At 41.1% G+C, this 19,960-nt stretch overlaps 1 protein-coding gene across 2 annotated transcripts in view; it reads left to right on the forward strand.

The window, feature by feature from the left end:
• The window catches only part of RBM33 (RNA binding motif protein 33), an 87,455-nt gene that overhangs the window by 64,106 nt on the left and 3,389 nt on the right, over window positions 1-19,960 (forward strand). The window contains exons 16-19 of one of the 2 annotated variants that reach the window (XM_083704645.1): window positions 6,096-6,296; window positions 7,113-7,301; window positions 14,154-14,191; window positions 15,288-17,921. In XM_083704645.1, the coding sequence (XP_083560771.1) occupies window positions 6,096-6,296; window positions 7,113-7,301; window positions 14,154-14,191; window positions 15,288-15,372 (513 nt within the window). In that variant the 3' untranslated portion in view covers window positions 15,373-17,921. Of the gene's footprint in view, window positions 1-6,095; window positions 6,297-7,112; window positions 7,302-14,153; window positions 14,192-15,287; window positions 17,922-19,793; window positions 19,883-19,960 lie in introns of those variants that run through there. The other variant, XM_083704644.1, reaches the window with a different exon arrangement.

The following is a 19,960-nucleotide window of genomic DNA, read 5'->3' on the forward strand; positions in this document are numbered from 1 at the left end:
AATAAACCAGAAAGTCAATATAATTCAAACAATGGAATGTTATTACCCACCATATGTATACAGTACGACCACAGCACACATGCATTTTACATGTGTGAGTTCAGTCATATGTGCTTGGCTCTGGTGGTGGTGGCCTTTCCAGCGATGGTTGCAGCAGAGGAGATGGCTCCAAAACAGGGAAGCAACATAGGCAAGCAGACAGAAGAAGAAAGCTGCAGGAGAGAGGAGAGAGACACAGAGAGCTGCAGGCAGAAGATAACGCTGGAATGGAGCAACAGCTCCTGTCTCCTCTTAGGAATTGGATATCATGACCATGTCCCCATATAAACTTGGTTTATTAATTATTTTATAAAATTCATATGCTGATTGCAACCTCCCTGCCCCCCGTCAAAGTGGTTTACATAAAGATTGCAATCCCTCCCCTGGCCCTGGCAGTAAAAATAAGTATGTGTTGTCCGTTTCTAATTTTTAGAGTTCTTTGCGGCGGTGTCCCTCCGCTGATTGAAGAGACAATGGTACAGTGGAGGCTTCTGTCAACAGAATGGGAAGGAAGATTATACTTGCTGATGCCCCCCACCAAAAAAATCTAATCCAGAGGCTTTTGTGGGGAATGCGAGAGCTTTGAAACAGCATGGACAGTGGCATGGGAGGGTGGGAATCAAAGGAAATGGTTTACCTCTCTGTTCTTCTGATGGAAACCTTCACTGGACAAAAGTTAGTGGAAGGACACAATTGGACACAGTTTGATTCACTGTATGATTACAGTCATACCTCAGATTACAGACACTTCAGGTCGTGCGTTTTCGGGTTGTGCACTGCGCCGAACCCGGAAGTACCGGAACGGGTTACTTCCAGGTTTAGGTACTAGCACATGCACAGAAGCGCTAAATCATGCTTCGCGTATGTGCAGAAGCACCGAATCGCAACCAGCACGTGTGCAGATGCAGCACTGCGGGTTGCGAACGTGCCTCCCGCACAGATCACATTCGCAACCTGAGCGTCCACTGTAGTTCCTTTTGCAAATTAAGCAGTCAAACAGGAGACCAAGATTCAGTGCTACATGCAAAGTTATTGAGGGCGGACGTACAACTTCACTTCTACCCAGAACTTCCATTCGGTTTTTAATTCCATCTTCCGTACCCCATTTAACTGAATGTCTAAATACAAGTCCACTTGAGCATACTGCCCCATCTCATGCCAGTGTTGCCATTATAGAGCTGCCAATTGGTAAATATAGTTGCTAATGAACTCGCTCAACAAGTTGATTTTAAAGTATTTTACCCCTCGGTAAGAGAGAGATAGAGCACAAAGGCTGAAAAATGGACGTTTTTAAATGTTTATAAACAGGCTCTTGTTGAAAAAGGACATTTTCTCTCAACACGGGCATTTGAGGGTCCTGGGCTGCAAGGTTTCCTGTCCGCTCATCTTCACAAAATACGTCTGCAGAGCAGTTTTTTGCTGCCTGTGTCCCTACAATGTGACACTTCACAAATCGACCCAAGTTTATTTCCTTTAAATGCTTTATCCGGCAAACACATCCCCCTCACTGTTGGGTGATTTTTGAATTAGCTTTAGAAAAGATTACATGGATAAACACAGCATTGTCGTCGTTAATAGAAACCTGTGCAGTGAGGTCTATGGGCTGTAAGATCGGTAACAGTGCCAATGACAGTGAAGTATGGCCTTATCGAAAGGAGAATTCATAAGAGGCTGCCCTGGGACACTCCACTACTGTCCTTCTGTGTATCCTTACAATGTTATCTGTCCTCTCAGTACGGAGTATCAAATGTCTGTCATGAGTATAGAAATTAATTTAATGTCACCTGAAGACATGCAATTAATCTTTTGGAGGTTTTCATAATACCTTTACAGAAAGAGTTGCCAGTTTGGCGGATTTGGATTTTGGGTTTTAGTCAAAGATAAGGAAAATTAATTTTTCATCAGGGTTAATACAAGCTAGAAGGGCCACAAAGGCTGAGAGAGATGGTTGGGGAATTTGTCAAGTGTTGTCACTCTGGAATAATGCTGCTTAACGCCTGATAGGTGTAATCAAGAGTTGAGATTTCTATAGAAGGGGATTAATCAATTTGCTCACTACAGAATGCTTGCTGGTGATATCGCTCATTCGCGGGGTTTTAAGAATTAAAATAAGATTTGATCTGTCAAATTGCAAGAAGCTCTGACAGTATCAATGGGGCAGTTTTTTATCAGGACATCCTCAAAGCATTTGTTATAAATAAATTTGTCTGGCTAATATTGGTGGCAAACAAACTTCATCTTCATTGTGAAACTGTCAGGGTATCCGTGATAGAGTGCACAGCATACAAAATTCTGGCACTCCTTCAAAGGTCTTATTTATTAAAGAATGCATGTTCTTTACAATAATGCGTGGTCTCTTAAGTTTCCGGAGGTAATTAGTTTAGATTTCTGCAAATAAACCATTGATCTAGAGATGGTTGGACCTCATTCTTTTAGGTTCTTTCTTGTACAATCCAGCTGGACTTTCAAGGTAGCTTCCAAGTTGCAAATGACAATGGAAAGTTAATACAGTGGTACCTTGGTTTGCATATGTCTTGGTTTGCATACGTTTTGGATTACAAACACGTCAAATCCAGAAGTGCTTGTCCCAGTTTGCAACCTTTTTTTGGATTACAACCCTTTTTTTTACGAACAAATTTTTTGGGAGGCCCCAAAAGTGCGCCTTGGGTTACAACCTGTTTTGGTTTACAAACAAACCTCCGAAACGGATTATGGTTGTAAACCAAGGTACCACTGTACCACATAAGTGCAATATTAAGCTATATGTCAGTGTATAATACCTTTAGTTTAGGAATGTCTTATACCCATCACTGAAAATTGGCAAGGATTGTGGTTTGTTTGGTTTTTTTTGTCACAAATTACTTGTGATACAATACTGTTTTATATAATAATCAGATGAAAGCATATTTCTTGACTTCTCTTTGTTTGCATTTTAAATCTGTAGGATCTGGTATTTTGCTGATCAACAGTTTAAGAATTGACTGTGACTAGAGTGCTTGCCCTTTTAACTGTATTGTCTCACACCTAATCCTGTTCTTCGTTTATCACTTTGCATATGAAGAACAAGAATATATTAAAGGTCATCTGAAAATACTGGTCTTGATTCAAAATGAAAGTTGGCTTTCAGCAAATCTACCAAAATAGTGCTAATGTATTGCTTGGTTATTGGCTCAGTTCTAAGGCTTGCTCTGTGGGCAGATAATTGTTGAGGATGGGAACTATCTGGTTCTGTGCAAATGCAGCCCTGGCACTGCCGTTGCCAGAGGCTACACAAAACATGTTAATATAATAGTAAAGGCTCAAGTAAGTGAAAGGCTAAGTAGAAGTTTCAAGTCTACTTGGCAGAGTTAAATGTACATAAACATAACTCTTAGAACTGCCCTGAGATCTCCGGGTATAGGGCGGTATATAAACTCAATAAATCATCATCACAATCATCATTAGAAAGGTTTGCATCCCCTCTAGGACAACTCTGGTTTTAATTGATTCCCAAAATTTGGAATGATATTTTAATCTACATGCAACAGAATGACACCCTTCTCAAGTAGTTCTTTTGGTGAATTCACCTAGCTTGGACTTGATGACAGATGGATTTCTGTGAAGCATCTAGTGCCATGGCAAAAAAGATTTGCACACACCATGATTAGAAAATAATAGATGTTTGGATAGTCCAACATCCCGCTTCCACCAGTGGCAATTCAGATGCCCCTGGACATCTCAAAAGCAGAGCACAACACACCCCCCAGCTGTGTGTCCTGCAATATTTGGTGCTCAATATGCCCCTGAACCTGGCTAGTAGTCATTGATTTCCCTTAAACTTGCCTAAACTCCTTTTAAAGCCAGCAAAGCTAGCGGTTATCACTAATCCTATAGGAGTGAATTCTGTTAGGTATTGTTTGACTTTATTTTGCCTGACCTGAATCAACAGCCAGTCGGTTTTATTGGATATCTGAATTCTTCTGTTTTGAATGGAGTGGAATTCTCTAGCCATATTTTTCTCCATAATTTGCAGCTTTATAAGCTACCATCATGTCTCACCTTTTGTAAACTAAAAAGTCGCAAAAGCTTTTAGCCTTTCCTTATATGAAAAACACTACAGCCCACTTAATCTTAAATTGCTTTCTTTCTTTTTTAAAGCATTTTTTTTCTTTTTGGTGGGGGTGGAACTTTTATTATTACATATATTTATCTTAACTTATAAATATATAACACAAAGAAATTTACATTTTGTAATATAAAATACATAGCATAACCAACACCATCCTATAACAATGCAGATTTGGCCTGCAAGTCTAGTTCTGATAAGGATCTGGCCTGTGGAGCAAAAAAATGGCCCCCATTCCTGCTGTTGACAACAAAAATTGACCCAAGAGATAAGCTGTCCTTGTGCTGTCAGTTTTTGATAGAGAAATTGAATCAGGATCTGAAATTTCTACCCAGATTAAAACAATTCAAACCCTCTTAACAGATATCACCACTCTAGTCTATCAAATCCCTTTTTGGCACTTAGAAATAACAATATAGACTTTAGGTTCTTATCTGGAGCTCTCTCATACTGATTGACCTTTGTATGATGGTAGATAATTTATTGTTTCTCAAAAAACCCCAGTCTGATCAATATTTATATATATCAGAATGGTGGCATTATAATACTCAGTAGATAAACCATCTGGGCAAGGAAATTTGCCATTTTTAATTAATTAATTTTCAGCCTTCTGGTATTGTAAATGGGGCTTCTAGGTTTTCTTTCTAATACTCATTTGATATTTTTTGGTAAATATAATTTTCTGCAATAATAATAATAATAATAATAATAATAATAATAATAATTATTATTATTATTATTATTATTATTTTTATTTATATCCCGCCCTCCCCAGCCGAAGCTGGGCTCAGGGCGGCTAACAACAATCAAAATAATCCAACATTCTAAAAACATTTCATTATAAAAATAATAATATAATATAATATAATATAATATAATATAATATAATATAATATAATATAATATAATATAATATAATATAATATAATATAATATAATATAATATAATATAATATAATATAATGATAATTTCTCCTTTACAGAATTCACCTAACTGAGCAGCAAAATTTTTACTAAATTTCTCAAGTGAATTATGTGAACCATAAATACATGCCGACATGATTTCTTTTCTCAACATTGTACCTTTAATCATAACTACCTTTTAAATTTTAAATGTCCCTTTCTGCATTTGGGAACCTAAAATTGGTGAGTGTTACCCAGAGAAAGCAACTAACTATAAGCCTAGATAGAGGAATATAGCCCAAGGAGCATGCAGTAGGCAGCCCCCACTGTCATCAAACTAATCTGGCATGTGGATGTGATTCTGTTTTACCATGCAAGTCACAGCTTAGATCAGGGACGGCCAACTCCTAAGAGACTGCGATCTACTCACAGAATAAAAAACTGGCAGTGATCTACCCTTTGGGGGGGGGGTGTTCAGGTCAAAGTTGCTGAGCTATTTTTAGGGGGAAAGGGGGAAAGTCGCTCCCCAAAAAATCACTAAGGAAACAATCAGCCTCACTGCAAAAGCTCAGTCTTCCGTTCTGGAGATCAGGCAACAATGGAGGGCGGGGCGAGGGGGTGGGGCACAATTATATTTTTAACTGAGGAAAGGGAACCAGTGATCAACCACAACCTACCAAAACCTCCCGGGGATCTACCAGTAGATTGTGATCGACCTGTTGGACATCCCTGGCTTAGATGTTCTCATATATTAGGCTTTGATTCATTTATACATGTAGAAGAACATTTGCATAGACTCTCTCCATTGTAGCTAGTAACCTGTCATCATGTTGGGGGGTGGGGGGGCACGGTGGTGGCTTTTTACCAACTCCCCATTTCATCATTCTATTTCCACTCGGAAATAGACCCAAAATTTCAAGCCAGTTTCTGTTTTTAGCAGAATATGGTACCTGTGCAGACTAATCACACTCAGCGCTGTAGTAGCTTTGCAGAAAAGGTGTGCTGCATTTTGTGGATCCTGAACCGGTGTGGTGTTGTTTTCCCACAGGGTGGTGAGAACGTTGGCTTTTCTCACTCCGACCTGCCACACCACCGGCTACAGCAGCCCCTGGACCAAAGACATCAGCCTGTGCGGAAGGTCACGCTGACAAAAGGAACCATACAGCAACCACATCAGCACCAGCTGGCACAGATCCACTCACTTCCCCAGGGGCTGAAAAACATCCCGGGGATACATCAGGCAAAGAAGGTACGGGTTCACAATTTGTATTAAAATCACCTTTGCAATTGGTTTGAAAGAATAGCCAGGAATGAATTCCCACGGTTATTCAGATGCTGAACCAGTTAAAACATCCCTGCTGCTAGAGGAGGAGTGAAGAGAGAGTTGGCGTGTCAAGTATTTGCGACCTTTTGTATTGTCATTTTAGTGTTAAAGTAGACTTTTATCACCTGAAACTGTCTTAATCTGCCTGGTGTTTCTAAGGAGAACTTAACATGATCTTCGCCACAATGAACATCCATCATGTTAATAGAGAGCTCAGTTCCTCTGCTATGCAGACCTATAGAACTTTGTTGCCATTTTGTGCATCAGGGTGTTGCCCTCTTAGCATTGGACTTGTCTTGCAGACTAGCTAAGCTTTTCAAGCTCTGAATTTGGAGAGCTGATGACACCCCTGGAAATCAGAAGGCCAGGGAGGTGAATGAAAACTCCTACGGCAAACCCCAGTTTCCAAGACGGTTGGGCAGTTATGAAAGCTCTTAAGGGAAACAGTGGCATAACCTTTCTGGTGCTGTTGCTTCCCCCCCGAGAGGAAATCCTTGTTACATTGACATGTCTCCATATTTGCACATTTATAGCACACAGGGAGTCTGAACCGTTTGGCTGTCAGTCCAATGAACAAGCTTGTGTGTGTAAAATTTGCCAACAGCAACATGACACCTTTTAATCGGTCTCCGCTTTCATCATCTCCTTCTAAGTGAATTACTAACTTGCGCGTTACCTGTCAGATTCAGTTAGGCGAAAGCAAGTAAATAAAAAAATGCAGCTTACTTTTGTTCTTGGCAGGTCATTACGCACGGGAGAGGCAGAGGCATTGCGGGCCAGATGGGCCGAGGACGCTTGATGCCAAATAAACAGAATCTGCGAGTGGTAGAGTGCAAACCACAGCCCTGCATTGTGTCAGTTGAAGGGCTTTCTTCATCAACCACGGATGTCCAACTGAAAAACCTGCTGATGTCGGTAGGACCTATTCAGGTAAATCACCCTGGGCTTGTGTTACTTGTGCCAGAAATCTTTCATCTTACAAAGCTCAATGTCTTTGATGGGAGGACGAGGAGGAGAAGGCTTTTAGCAGTTAATTACATATATTTAAAATGCCCCCCCCCCCAAAAACCCAGTGTGTCTGAAAGGAAAAGGCTTCTAGATAAAAGAATGATCTCAACTGTGATGCAGCAAGCCCAGAGTGTCGTTCATCTCAATGCAGTGTCACACAAATGCCTTTCATGGTTGTTCCAGAGCTGCTCTTGCCAAGGGTTCAGCGTACTCGCAGGAAAATGCTGTGCTCTCAAAAAGTACAGAGAAAATAGTCTTTCAAGAGAAAAAAGAGGGTGTTCAGTTAGATAACACATCTTTTGGCTGGTGGTGGGCTCTGCTGCTTTACTAACTCCAGTATTTATCATGAACAAGATTGAGCATTAACGAGAAACTTTTTGGATAGGACTTCTTCCCTCACACCCACATGTGGCTAGATCATAAGTGGTACTTGGGTTTTACCACTTCCCCACCACTCAAATTAGACACCAAAACCAGGCGAGTCCTGTTGTTTGATTTGCAGCATATGCTCTAAGCATGGACAGTGAAGTTGCTAAAGAAAGTAGTTTGATCAGGCAGGGCTGAAGATGATCCTGCAAGGGATCTTCAAGATCAGATGTTCATCTACATGCCATGAGGGGAGCAGGAAAGAAGAGCACAAGGCTGGGTCCTGCTTTCAGTAAAGTCAGAATTCCCTTTACTGAAGAAAATGTCCCTCCACCCCCTCCATTTTATTCCCACTCTGCATCTCTCTGGTAGTCACATTGTCTCCCTGGAAAGGAATTCTTCCCAAAGTCAGATTGGGGAATGAAGAATTTGGTTGTGCCTTCCACAATTGCAAGTGGAATTGGGAGCAGAGCATTTGGCCAGTATTTTTTTGGGGGGGTAGGGTATGTTCAGGTTGTTTCATAGAGGAGGAGGATTTTTCCAACCTTATGGTGTAGTGTAAGAGAGCAGCAACTTCTTATTCTCCCCTTCCTTGTCTGTGGACTGAGCAAGATGTGCTAGCTAGCTACCCACTTGGCCGTCCAAGGAAGTGAGGGAATTAAGAAGGAATTGCTTTGTTGCAATATTTCATCAGATTTTTTGGGAGGGAAGAAAAACAGCACAGCCTTTTTTCTTCTTTTTCTCCCACCCCCCACCCCCAAAATCAGGAGGGGTGGGGAGAAATTTTCTTCATCTTCCAGAGATTAGGAGTGTTCCTTACAGAAGATAGTTGTATAGAAAGGACCAGCTCTGTAATTCTGAGGCATTGCACTTCACATTTTGTTGCAATGGAAAATGCTTCAATTTGCAGTTGTGATCACCCACTCCTGATACCTTGTTCATGGCATTCTGCCTCAGGATTGTGAAAGCATCACCCAAATAATCTTCGCTCACCTTGTACACACCTCAGGAAGTACATAGGGCTGATTCACACCCTGAATAGTTGCCATGGTTTGTACCTTCTGCCTCAACCCTATAGAGATTCCTTTGCTGCCACATGAAAAATTATCCCAAACCCCAAAGGCTGTTGGTGGAGGGATAATAAAATAACTTGTACTCCAGCACAGTTACAGATTCCAGCAATGCATTTCGAAAAACAAACAGCTTCCCCTTTAAAAAATATTTTTGAAACCCATTGGGAACATGATCAATCCATACAGCTATTTCTTTTTGTGGTAAGCTTTGCTATGGCCTTTTGCACAACTTTGCACAATTTACAGTGTGATCCACTGCATGTCTACTCGGAAACATTTTCCAGTGAATTAAAAGGGACTATTCCCAGGTAAGTGTATTTAGGAGAGTCGACTTAAGGCAAAATATCAAGTTTGCATTGTGATGGAGGAAAGTACGGGCAAAAAACCAGAATGGGGAACCTCTGACCCTCCAAGTATTGTTTGGACTCCATTCCCATCAGGCACAGCAAACATGACCAGCCGTCTTGCCAAATGCAAGGTGGTTGTTTTAGAAGAGATTCAGAAGCAATGCAAAACACAAGCGGGTGAGAAGATGATTTCCTTCCTAAACAGCAAGCAATATATACATACCAGGCATGCACTTCTATCTGCCACTTGGAAGTCCTCAAAAAGTGGCGAAGTGACTCCCCCAGGTAGCCTCAGTTTGCACGGCCCTGCGGCATGAACTTCCCCCCAAAAAACTGCCCAAACCACGCCTCACTTTCCAATAACAATTTCCTCCCAGACTGATTAAGGCAGCTGTGTGTGGGTCTTCACCTCCTCCCAACTTATTAGGACATCAGAGAAGGTTCTCACACCTTCAAAAACGTAACAGCTGCAAGGGAGGGGGAAGGAACAGAGGCAGGAAGGGTAACCATCTTAGAATCACTAACTCCTCAATATACATTTTGTCTTCTGGTTGGATTTCCCATACCCCAGTAGTCAGTAATGATGGAAATTTTAGTCCAGCAACACCTATGGGGCCACATGTTCCCCACACCAATGAACGAGTTCGCCAGTTCATAGTGTCTGCTCGTTTAACACTATCAGTGCAGTGCAGTTTATAATACAAAGTGTCTGGACAGATTTTTTTTTCAAATCACATGGTTTTGCCCTAGGGAAATAATCTGCTACTACTCTCAGAATCCTCTGCTGTGTACTAAACTCCTTATAAGGTTGAGGTAATATGATTGTTCCCCTTCTACTAGTGTGAATTGGTAGGTTCTCATGGACCATTCATTTAAAGATTTCTTGAGCCTCTCCACCTTAATCCAAAAGATGAGTACTGGCATAGCAGCCTGTTGCTGCAGTGTTGTGCTGACTCCACCCCAGCCTTCCCCAACTGGATACTTTCAAGCCTTTTGAACTGCAACTCCCTCCCATCAGCCCAACTAGCATCAGCTGAGTCCCAAATACCTGGAAGTGACCAGGTTGGGGAAGGGTCCTCTGCTCTGAAATGTTAGTTACCTGTTGGCCATTTATATGTTCAAATCAATCTCTGGAATTCAAGGCTGATAGTTCTTTGCAGCAGCACTGCCAGGGAATATTATCATCAGGTTATCATCACAGTGAAAACCACTCCTCCATTCTTTGGAAACAGTATCTCTCTCCCCCCCCCCCCAATACAGTTATAAAACTAGCTTTGTTTCATGTTAAATATTCCACCTTTTCACTGCCTAAAATAATAATAATATATTGCTTAATATGACATGCTAGAGCAAAGAATACACGACACCATCATAGATTGATGCATTCATCATTGATTCTTTGTAAGTGGCTTATTTTTGCAAACTTTGTGTTGAAGTGTGTTTAAAGAGAAAGATGTTTTTGACATGGCAGGTGTCCTTTAAGAATGTAATTAAAGGCGACTCCTTGTGGCTTGAGTAAGGGGAGAAGAAGTGACTGTGCCTTTTTCAGTGTGTCCCACTTGACATTCTTAGAGTGATGGCACAACCTAGTGCTCACATGGGGTAATGTAAGGTTTGTTTGTTTTAAAGCGCACAGCTTGTAAATTAACAATGGGTTTGAATCAAAATTGATGCATCCTGACATGTTGTAGGGAACTTTAGGTTGGCACGAGAATAAGATTGCATATGAACTGTGATAAACAACCTTACTTTGGAGACGTCTGCATTTCGTTGTATTCTGTGCAACAGCAAAGAGTCCCTTTGTAAGTTTTACTTACACACACGCACAAAATTCTTCTGTGTTTCTGCCTTTCCTGTTTTGCCAAAGAAACAGATTTTCATCCTGAGTTGGTGTTGCCATGTTTTTAATACCTGCTTTCCACATCAGCTGTAGGCTAGTCTCTCAACCTCTGTTCCTAACTGCAGTGGTACCTCGGGTTAAGTACTTAATTCGTTCTGGAGGTCCGTTCTTAACCTGAAACTGTTCTTAACCTGAAGCACCACTTTAACCTGAAGCACCACCGCGCCGCTGGAGCAGAATTTCTGTTCTCATTCTGAAGCAAAGTTCTTAACCCGAGGTAGTATTTCTGGGTTAGCAGAGTCTGTAACCCGAAGCTTATGTAACCCGAGGTACCACTGTATTCCCATTCCAGTTGGTTGTTAAAGAACTTTGTAACTAAAAACTAGTACTTGACTTTTCTTTTTACCCTACTCCTCCAAATCCTTTTTCCTTTTGTATAGTGGCTTATAGATTCTAAACCCGACGGTGGGGAGTATCATATCCGCCCTGAAAGCCTTTTCTTTGTGCAAGTGCTTAGTAAAAATGCTTCAGATAAATAAGTCTATTGCGGGAATTAAGATGGGCCAGAAGTTTGGGGTGGTGAATTCTGGCAATGCTGAGTGCCTTGTCATCTCCTGCATTTTATCCTTTGGTTTCCAGAATGCATTGAGCTAGGAGTAAACTGGTTGCAGTTGAGAGTGCAATCCACAAATAACCCAGCTGGTCCTGTCCAACTGGAATATACAAAAAGTGCTTCTGACTACACGCAGAGTGTAGCCCGACACCTCCTACCCAAGTGAAAAAGGGGCTACACAACAAGTGGACTGGCAACCCTACAAACCTGAGTCTTTACACTTTACTTTTTAGAAAAGGAAAAACTGTTCCTAGCTCCCTTGCAGGCTGACTGGAACCAACTTAAAACACAGATTGCCTCATCTCCCCCCCCCCCAGCATTGTTTGTTTGTTAGTTAATTAAATAAATTTGTATACCACCCTTCATCTGCAGATCTCTGGGTGGTTCACGGTATAAAATTACAAGATAAAAACACAATTCCCATGTGTTGATGGACTCTGTTTTTGCCCCACTCCCACACAAGGTTTGTGCTCAGTCCAGCAGGAATATTCAGTACCTGAACAAAAGACCAGTATGCCACGGTCTGGTTCACAGGCGGTAGAAGTCCCGGGCTGAGGACAAGATGGCGGGGTGGGAGCAGGAAGGAGAGTCCAGAAGCCAAGAGCTTGAGGGTCAGAGAGCCAGGAGTCAAGAAGCTAAGGGTCCGAGGGTCAGGAAGCAAGGAGTCACGAAGTCAAGGGTCCAAGGATCAAGAAGCAAGGAGCCAAACGCAACAAGGCAGGAAACGTGTTGCTGAGGCAAAGAGCCGAAGGGAAATGCTGACCTTAGATCCCTTCCTGGCTTTTGCCACCAGGTGCTGTGAGTTACCAATCGGCCTCACCTGTGCGGCCGCGCCTTGCCTCTCCAGAACAAACTTAGGAAGGCCCCAGTCCTGCAAAGGCCTACTGGTCACAGGGCCTGGCTCCTGCACGCACTCCTGACACAGTAAGCAAAACCCAACCTTCCACAGACGTCCATTTCAGTCCTTCAAGAACTCTCCCTCTGCCTTTCTTTGAAATCAGCTCCTGAATATGATAGAAAGAATGACTGGGGGTAATTTGGTGTGTGGAACTTTTGTATTCTTCGACGGAAGCTGGGGGGGGGGGGAGCGATTGTTTGTTCTTGGCCTTGAACAGAAGACCAGGACAGAGTGGGGCTTTTAAGGTTTTAAGATTGGATTATTAAGAATATAAGGCACTAGGAACGTGCATGAATAAGCTAATACAGTGGAACCAAGAGGAGGAGTGGAGGGAAGTCAATCGAGTTAAGATTTGTAATCTGAATTGCTATGATTGATTTGATTTGTTTTGTTTTATACTTTTTTATATTGTTGTGGTTTTTTAAAATTTTGCTTTTTGAAAATTAATAAATAGTTATTTTTTTTAAAAAAGGACAGAGTGGGGCTTTGGAAGAATGGTAGATCTACCAAGGTGGAAAGCGACAGCAGAGATGGGCAGGACTAACAGGCAGAGGAGAGAATATGGCCACCAATTTTCTTGGCTTAACAGGGGGCGTCTCTTTCCTCAGATATCCATCCCAGCCTTTTCTGGATGCCTAGTATAGTTGCTGGAGTGCAGCCCCCCACTACACATGCTGCCAACAACCAACCTTCTTCCAGTGTGGCTGGTGCAGGGGAAACCATAGAAACCATGGGTGTTGCCTGCCTTGAGACTCAAGCCAGTTCCTATCTGCATTGCTCTGCCCTTCCATTCTGTCACACCACAGTAGGATATTCTTCATTATTCTGTGGACATGAGGAGGGAAGACTTTACAATGCAGAAATTTCTGGGTCTGTGCACAGGCCTGTTGCAGGATCCTTCTCAGTCAGGGTCAGGCAATCCTGTATCAGGAGGGGTTATAGCTCAGTGGCAGAACACATGCTTTCCATGAAAAGGTTGCAAGTTCAACAAACAGGGAGAGCGAAGAGGTGAATACCATTGGTCTTAAGGCTGACCAGTGAAACTCCACAATTCACCCGTACCAGCAAAACCAGACGCCTTCATTTGTGCCACCTGCGATAAAACATGCATCTCCTGTTATTGGTCTCTACAGCCACAGCAGGCGCTGTAACTCTCCAGCTATTTGACTTTATGCCTAAAGTCTCCTGAGGCAGACGGTTGCCAACAGAATAGGGCTGACCAGCTCCCTGCCCATGATGACCCCAAGCAGCTAAAACCCAAAGTTTGTTGGCCTTGCTATTGTGTGAATGAATGTTTGAAACTGGCTTTATAGATGGAGGTTTCTGCTAAAAAGATGTACACAGATACTTAAAGCTGAAAAGAAACTTTAGGAGAGAACACTTTGAAGGGAAGTGTGCAATTCATGGGTAGTTGGAACCTGCTCCAGTGACTCTTGTGGAGTCATTTTGAAACACAGTGCTATATATACAAAATACATCTCTGTATTCTATGGAATGTTAGAAGAACAACTATTTTGGTTAGTGCTTGAAGGTTAAAATGATGCTTCTATTACAGTATTCCACAAGTGGAATTTGAGCAGTCTATAATGATGTAACCAAGCTATGCAGACTTAACTCCATTTTATGTGTTTTCCTAGCACCTGTATTTGGAAGCCCCAAAGCAGACGCTGGTCCAGTAAGTTACTAGCTAATAGTTGGATCAAGTTACTTAGTATAAGAACTTTATCTTAATTTCTTTATCATGCAAAACGAAGCATTTTACTCAAAACATTAATAATTTTCCTGTTTGAATTTGCCAGGCTTATGACCACAGGAACTCACAGCAGAGTCTCCTGGAAAAGAAAGTAATAAATGATTGTTAAAAAGAAATTGATCTGGTATACTCTTCCTTTAAATCATAAGGAGACTTGAGTTACAATAAAGAAAATAAACATTGTTTGTGCAAGTTGTACTGTTTAAAACAAAGCTCAAAACGATAAAGAGAACACAGTCCTTTAGGAAAGAAAATGTTCCTTCAGGCAGCAAAAGGTAAATGAGAGAGAATCTGTGCAAGGAATCAAATGTTCACTTAACAATGAATGAGCTTTTAAAAAAAAAAACCTGAAAGAATAATATATTTCCTATCAGAAGTGCTTAGCACTAAACACTTCTGCCTGTGACTTGGAAACCATTCTAAGTCTTGTTAGCTAATGTCATTGAGAAGCTTGGCAAAGCTAATTAAAAACGCCAAATAATTAACACAATGGGCAGTATGGTGCAAGGATCATGAGTTGGAACAGGCAGGGAGCCCAAAGTGGAAATTTACTGGCAGCTCCCCTTAAAGTGTTTGGATGCCATCGTTGAACAAAACAGATCCAGAGTTGAGTGGGATGGCCACCTTACATACTTGGCTCCCCATGCCCTCCAGCAGCTCCAAGGCTAGGACTTATCTTTCCCTCTCCTGAGATCCCAGGCACTGAAAACATGGAAGTATGTGCCACTGTACGCTCAGCTTGGCTCTCTGATTTTGGGGTGGTTTTGTGCAAAGCGGTTTTGCGCAAAGTGGCCCTGGGTTGACTATGAATTAATGCAGTGCATTTGAGGAGAGCCCCAATGGCCAGATAGGTTTGACCACTGCATTTGGCCTGCCCCAATCGGAGGTTCTTCACCCCTGGTTTAATCCATATCACTAGCTCTGTCTGCACAGAGAGTTTTATATAGAATGTTGACTTGAAAAATGGCGCAACAGCTAAATACAGCTTCTTCTTTTCTCCCTCAATTGGCTGTCACAGGAGGCTGGAGGCTAAAGCACTGGGAGGATGTCCTGCAGTAGTTGAGAGAGAGACACCTAACTTGGTTGTGAGAATCAGTTATTAGCAGCAGGGCCGAAGAAGTTTCAGGAGAGGGGAGAGCACCAGTTGACACAGGAGGAATTGCTGCATGTCGCTGACGGGGAAATGACCTCCTATGGTTACTTGTCCCTCCTGTTGACTTATGTGGACCTTTAAGCATGCCATTCCCTTCAGGGAGAAGAAGGAATTCTCCACCATAAGTGACTGTTCTGTGGGAGACAAAATCCCAACCTAGATACTTTGACTAAATGCAAATGGCTTCTGTTTTTGTAAGCATGTTCTTTAACTCTGTGTACAGTGGCGAGCATTGACTTTACAAAGAATTTCATTCACCTAGTTATATGTTGGCAGTGGGGAAATGACCTAGCAGACTGAATAGCATTCCTGCTGTTAAAAATGGGGCACATACCTGGAAAAAAAGGGAAGGGGGGGATGAAAGAGTGCAGACTTGAGGAAACATCTTTTGCCCCCCACGTTCTGTTTTCCACAAGTTATTGCTGAGATTTCCTGCCCAGCTTAAGTCATGATGCCGAATGCCACAACTTTGTTTACTTGTAAAAATTTAAGATTAAACAGTGTTTGCTATAAAAGTGCCATGATTGGGAGGTGTTCATTTAAATAAGAATAAGAAGAAGCTTTGTTGCAGTGTTCAAGCTGCAGACTATTTTTTGTTACATAGAAGAACACAAGGACCATCAATACATTTTATAAGGATGTTAAGAGAACCCCTCTACCAGAGTTGCTAAGCTAAAGTGTATGTCTAAGAGTTTTTTTTTAAAGTAGGTTTTCGGTTTGTTTTGTGTTCATTAAACTTCCTGTGAGGTTTCATGGCAAGCTTCAGAAGCCTTATTCAGATATAAAGTTGGCCTTTGTTAAATTTATTACTTAAGAGCTTTAAAAAAATCCTAATAAGATGAAAGGCATTTTTCTTTTTTCTATGAAGACCAATGGATACTGCTGGTATTTGTGTTTAATTTTTAAATTTTTCTTATTATATGTATTTAGGTCACAGATTACATGTTCTTTTCACACACTCATTCTTGATACTGATTTCCATGTTTTTGATTCCCATGAAAATGTGTGATCATTTGTTTATGGATGGGTTCATAAAGAAACTTGTATTCATTCCAGAAGTGTTCAGGTAGAAATGAGTGTTGGTTATGTAAAAAGCAAAAAACCACCTTGTCTCTCAGGACCAATTTACATGCATTGGGGAAAATAAACATTTCTGTATTGTGTTAAGAGTTAAAACAAGCACTCCGTAGCCAGCATCAGGAAGAGTTGTTAGAACCACTTGGGAGGAGCTTTAGAAGTTGATATAATTGCAGTGTGAACTGAAATATCTTTACATGTCATTCACCTTCTGGAACATCGGTTCATCTTGTAGGAATTTTGCCCATTGGGAGCAGACATTTCAGATAATGGTGTTGCAAAATGAACAACTAATTGACTGGTTTCTTTTTGCTCCATAACCCTGTCACTTGCTCTCTGAACTCAGCAGAAATGCATATTTAGAGAGAATGGTTGTGTTTTGACATAACACTAAACTATGGTTTGTTGCCACATGAACGGTTCTCATGCCATCCCTTCTCCTTCTGCAAGGCGGCTGTGAGGAGATTGGAACCATTGCCTTCCATTTTCCAGTACCTGCAGTTTATTGTTATGTTCAGAACAGAACTGTGGTTTGTTTAACCATGGTTTTACGAAACAAGCACAAACCTTGGTTAGTTGCAAATGAAAGAGGGGTAAGGGAAGCAGTTAATGCATGTCATGTTATATTATGGTTTATTGTTACACCTGAACACAGTCATTGTCTAGAACTTGATTAAAGATAGCAGTGCAGAATCCACACATTACCAAAACAATTGCCTTCAGCTAGTTTTCTTGACACTGTGCAAAAGAATGCAAGCAAATTCAATTGTTTTTATTTCGCTTAATATGTGTAACTGGTTGTATGCTGCACTGTTTTCCTGAATTGTTGTTTGAATACTAGAATGTCTAAACCCATTATTTTCATCCCTGTTTGTCTATCATTATTTATCAATAAATGGACATGCAAGATTATTTCGCATTATATTAGAAATGTGGTGGTGGTTTTCAAATATTCAAGTGGCCATTTGATCATTCAAACACCAAGTTGCAGTGTGCTATTTCATAAAGTAATTCTGTAAATCTACCTTTACATGTATGAGTAGAACGTTTGCAACTAGGCTTGGGGCCTAACAAATAATTGCTTACTTAATTTTGATGGGTGTAAGCCCACTTCAAAGAAAGTTAATTGAAAATGGAATTTTGTTAGCCCAGTATTCCTCATTATTTCTGAGTAGCAAAGAGAAATTATGCTCAGTGATTAATCACACCATTTGAAGGAACAAATGTGTTTCTGTACAGAATATTTTTCAAGTTCTGCAAGCCCTGATTTTTTTAAAAAAATTGGGTAGTTATTTTTAAATGCAAATATTTATCTAAGTTTTTTTCTGTTACTTTATGAGTCATAGTTTGCGTCTTGTAATAAACTTGTAATCAACTGATGGCTAGTAGTCCTGTTACTAAATAGTTGCTTTCAGACTGGTATTCAAGATGGGTGTTAAAGATTTCTGCCTTTTTTTGTTTGTAATCCAGCCATTGGCCATTGTGTATTAAAGCCTGGGTGTACCTTCTCTGTTTTATGTCCATAGTAAAGAAACGGTTACCTGACTTTGATCAGTATCCTCTGACAACTTGAAATTAGCAAAGGAAAAGGTTGAAACAGTAGCATTATGCATCCTCAGAGACATAGGACTTGCTGCTAATGCAAGCAATATTGTGTCTGCTACTTACAATACAGTCATACCTCATGCCGCATCTGCTTCAGGTTGTGTGTTATCGTCCCGTGGCAACCTGGAAGTACCGGAATGGGTTACTTCTGGGTTTTGCCACATGCGTAGAAGCGCCAAATCGCACTGCGAGTTGCGGGCTTTTCACATTACGGATGGGCCTCCGGAACGGATCCCATCTGTAACACGAGGTGCCGCTGCATAGTAAGAATCAGGAGAACCTGTAAGTAGCTTTCTGAAAAGAGGACTATTCTTACAAGATGGATAGCTCAGATTTCAAAACTAGCAGAATTCTGCAGTAGCTGTCTTTCAAGTATTCCACAGAAAGATGGAGAACTGGTGTCTAGAATGGTTTGAGTGGTGGAGGATTAATTATACAGCTAATTATTCTGTAGTATAGGGCAGAGCTTTCCAAACTTTTCCTGTTGGTAACACATTTTTAGACCAGCATCATTTCGCCACATGGTAATTCAGTTTTACTAGCAAACCAGAGGTTAAACCAGCCCCAGGAGGAGCACGGGGAGTGTTTCTGCGACACACAATTTGGAAAGCTCTGGTGTAGGGGTTCTACCAAAATTGAACCTACACTGTGGTGTATCTCTGTTTCTCCAGTCTGGGGAAATGTGAGGTTTCTTAAGCCTGTTTACTCTATTGTAAAGAAGAGGGGTTAGTATTTAGATCCAGCCTACTCTAAATACAGCCATTAACAGATTGGGATGCACTTGGATTATCTGTTCCACCACAAAAATTGCCAGCCACTTTTTGATTTGGTACCACAGAATCAGGACTATTCTCATAACACCTAAATAAACACACTGAGTTCAGGTACATTGAAAGAAGCCACCAGTGTCCATCTTTGGGGAGAACTGTATGTTTATTCATTTCAAGAACAGCAGATAAAATGATACCTTTGGGCCTTGTTTGTTTTATATTCATTAATTTTACTGTTTTTTATATAATATATTTAAACAGCCTCTGCAAGTTGGGGGTGGAATAATGTGAATCTACCCTGATTCTCTCTGAAACAGCTGTCCCCTCCCCATCCCAGAAGCTTGATTGAGGGTGGCTTTATAGAGAGACTACATAAGTATTTCAAATGATTAGAATCCAAGTCTGGGCAAAGCTCATAAAATGTACAATTCCTTAGACCTGCATCTAAAGGCTTCCAAAGTTGCTCTTTGCAAATACCCCGGGCAACACAACAGGTCACCAAAATTCAGCACAACTTCAGGAACACCCTTTAAACTTAGCATAAGAAGCTGTTGAGTGTGTATGTGCAAGAAACCTGGGTATGTGTAAACATGCTTTTTTTGGGACTCTGGTCTTCAGTTCCAGCATCAGATTTTTAGAGACTACCAGTGCCTTTGACATATCTACCCCTGCTTTATATGATCATTCCTGCCAAAGGCCTCAATCAATTTTTACTGCATGTTAGGACTGCCAGAGGCAGGCCAGAGGAATAAGGGATGGGATTTCTCAATCAACCAGCAAGTGGTGAGATTCCAGCCATGATGTTCTGATTCTCTGCAGCAGCCTGATTCTACCTTGTAGAGAAGGGAAATAACTCAAAGCTCTGATGTTCTTTGAAAAGGCAAGCAATATAAGGTGCTTTTCTTCTTGTCTTCCATAGAGTTTACAGATGCTTCCTCAACAGCGGAAGGCCATAGCAAAATTTAAAGAGCCCTCTGATGCGTTGAAATTTCAACAGAAGTTTCACAGGTAAATATTCTAATTTTGCTATATCTAAAATATCCTACTCAAACCACTATACAAGAGCCTTTTGTCTTCTTAAAGAGA

This window comes from Podarcis gaigeae (genome assembly GCF_964106915.1).
Source record: "Podarcis gaigeae genome assembly, chromosome: 12".
NCBI classification, from domain to species: Eukaryota; Metazoa; Chordata; class Lepidosauria; order Squamata; family Lacertidae; genus Podarcis; species Podarcis gaigeae.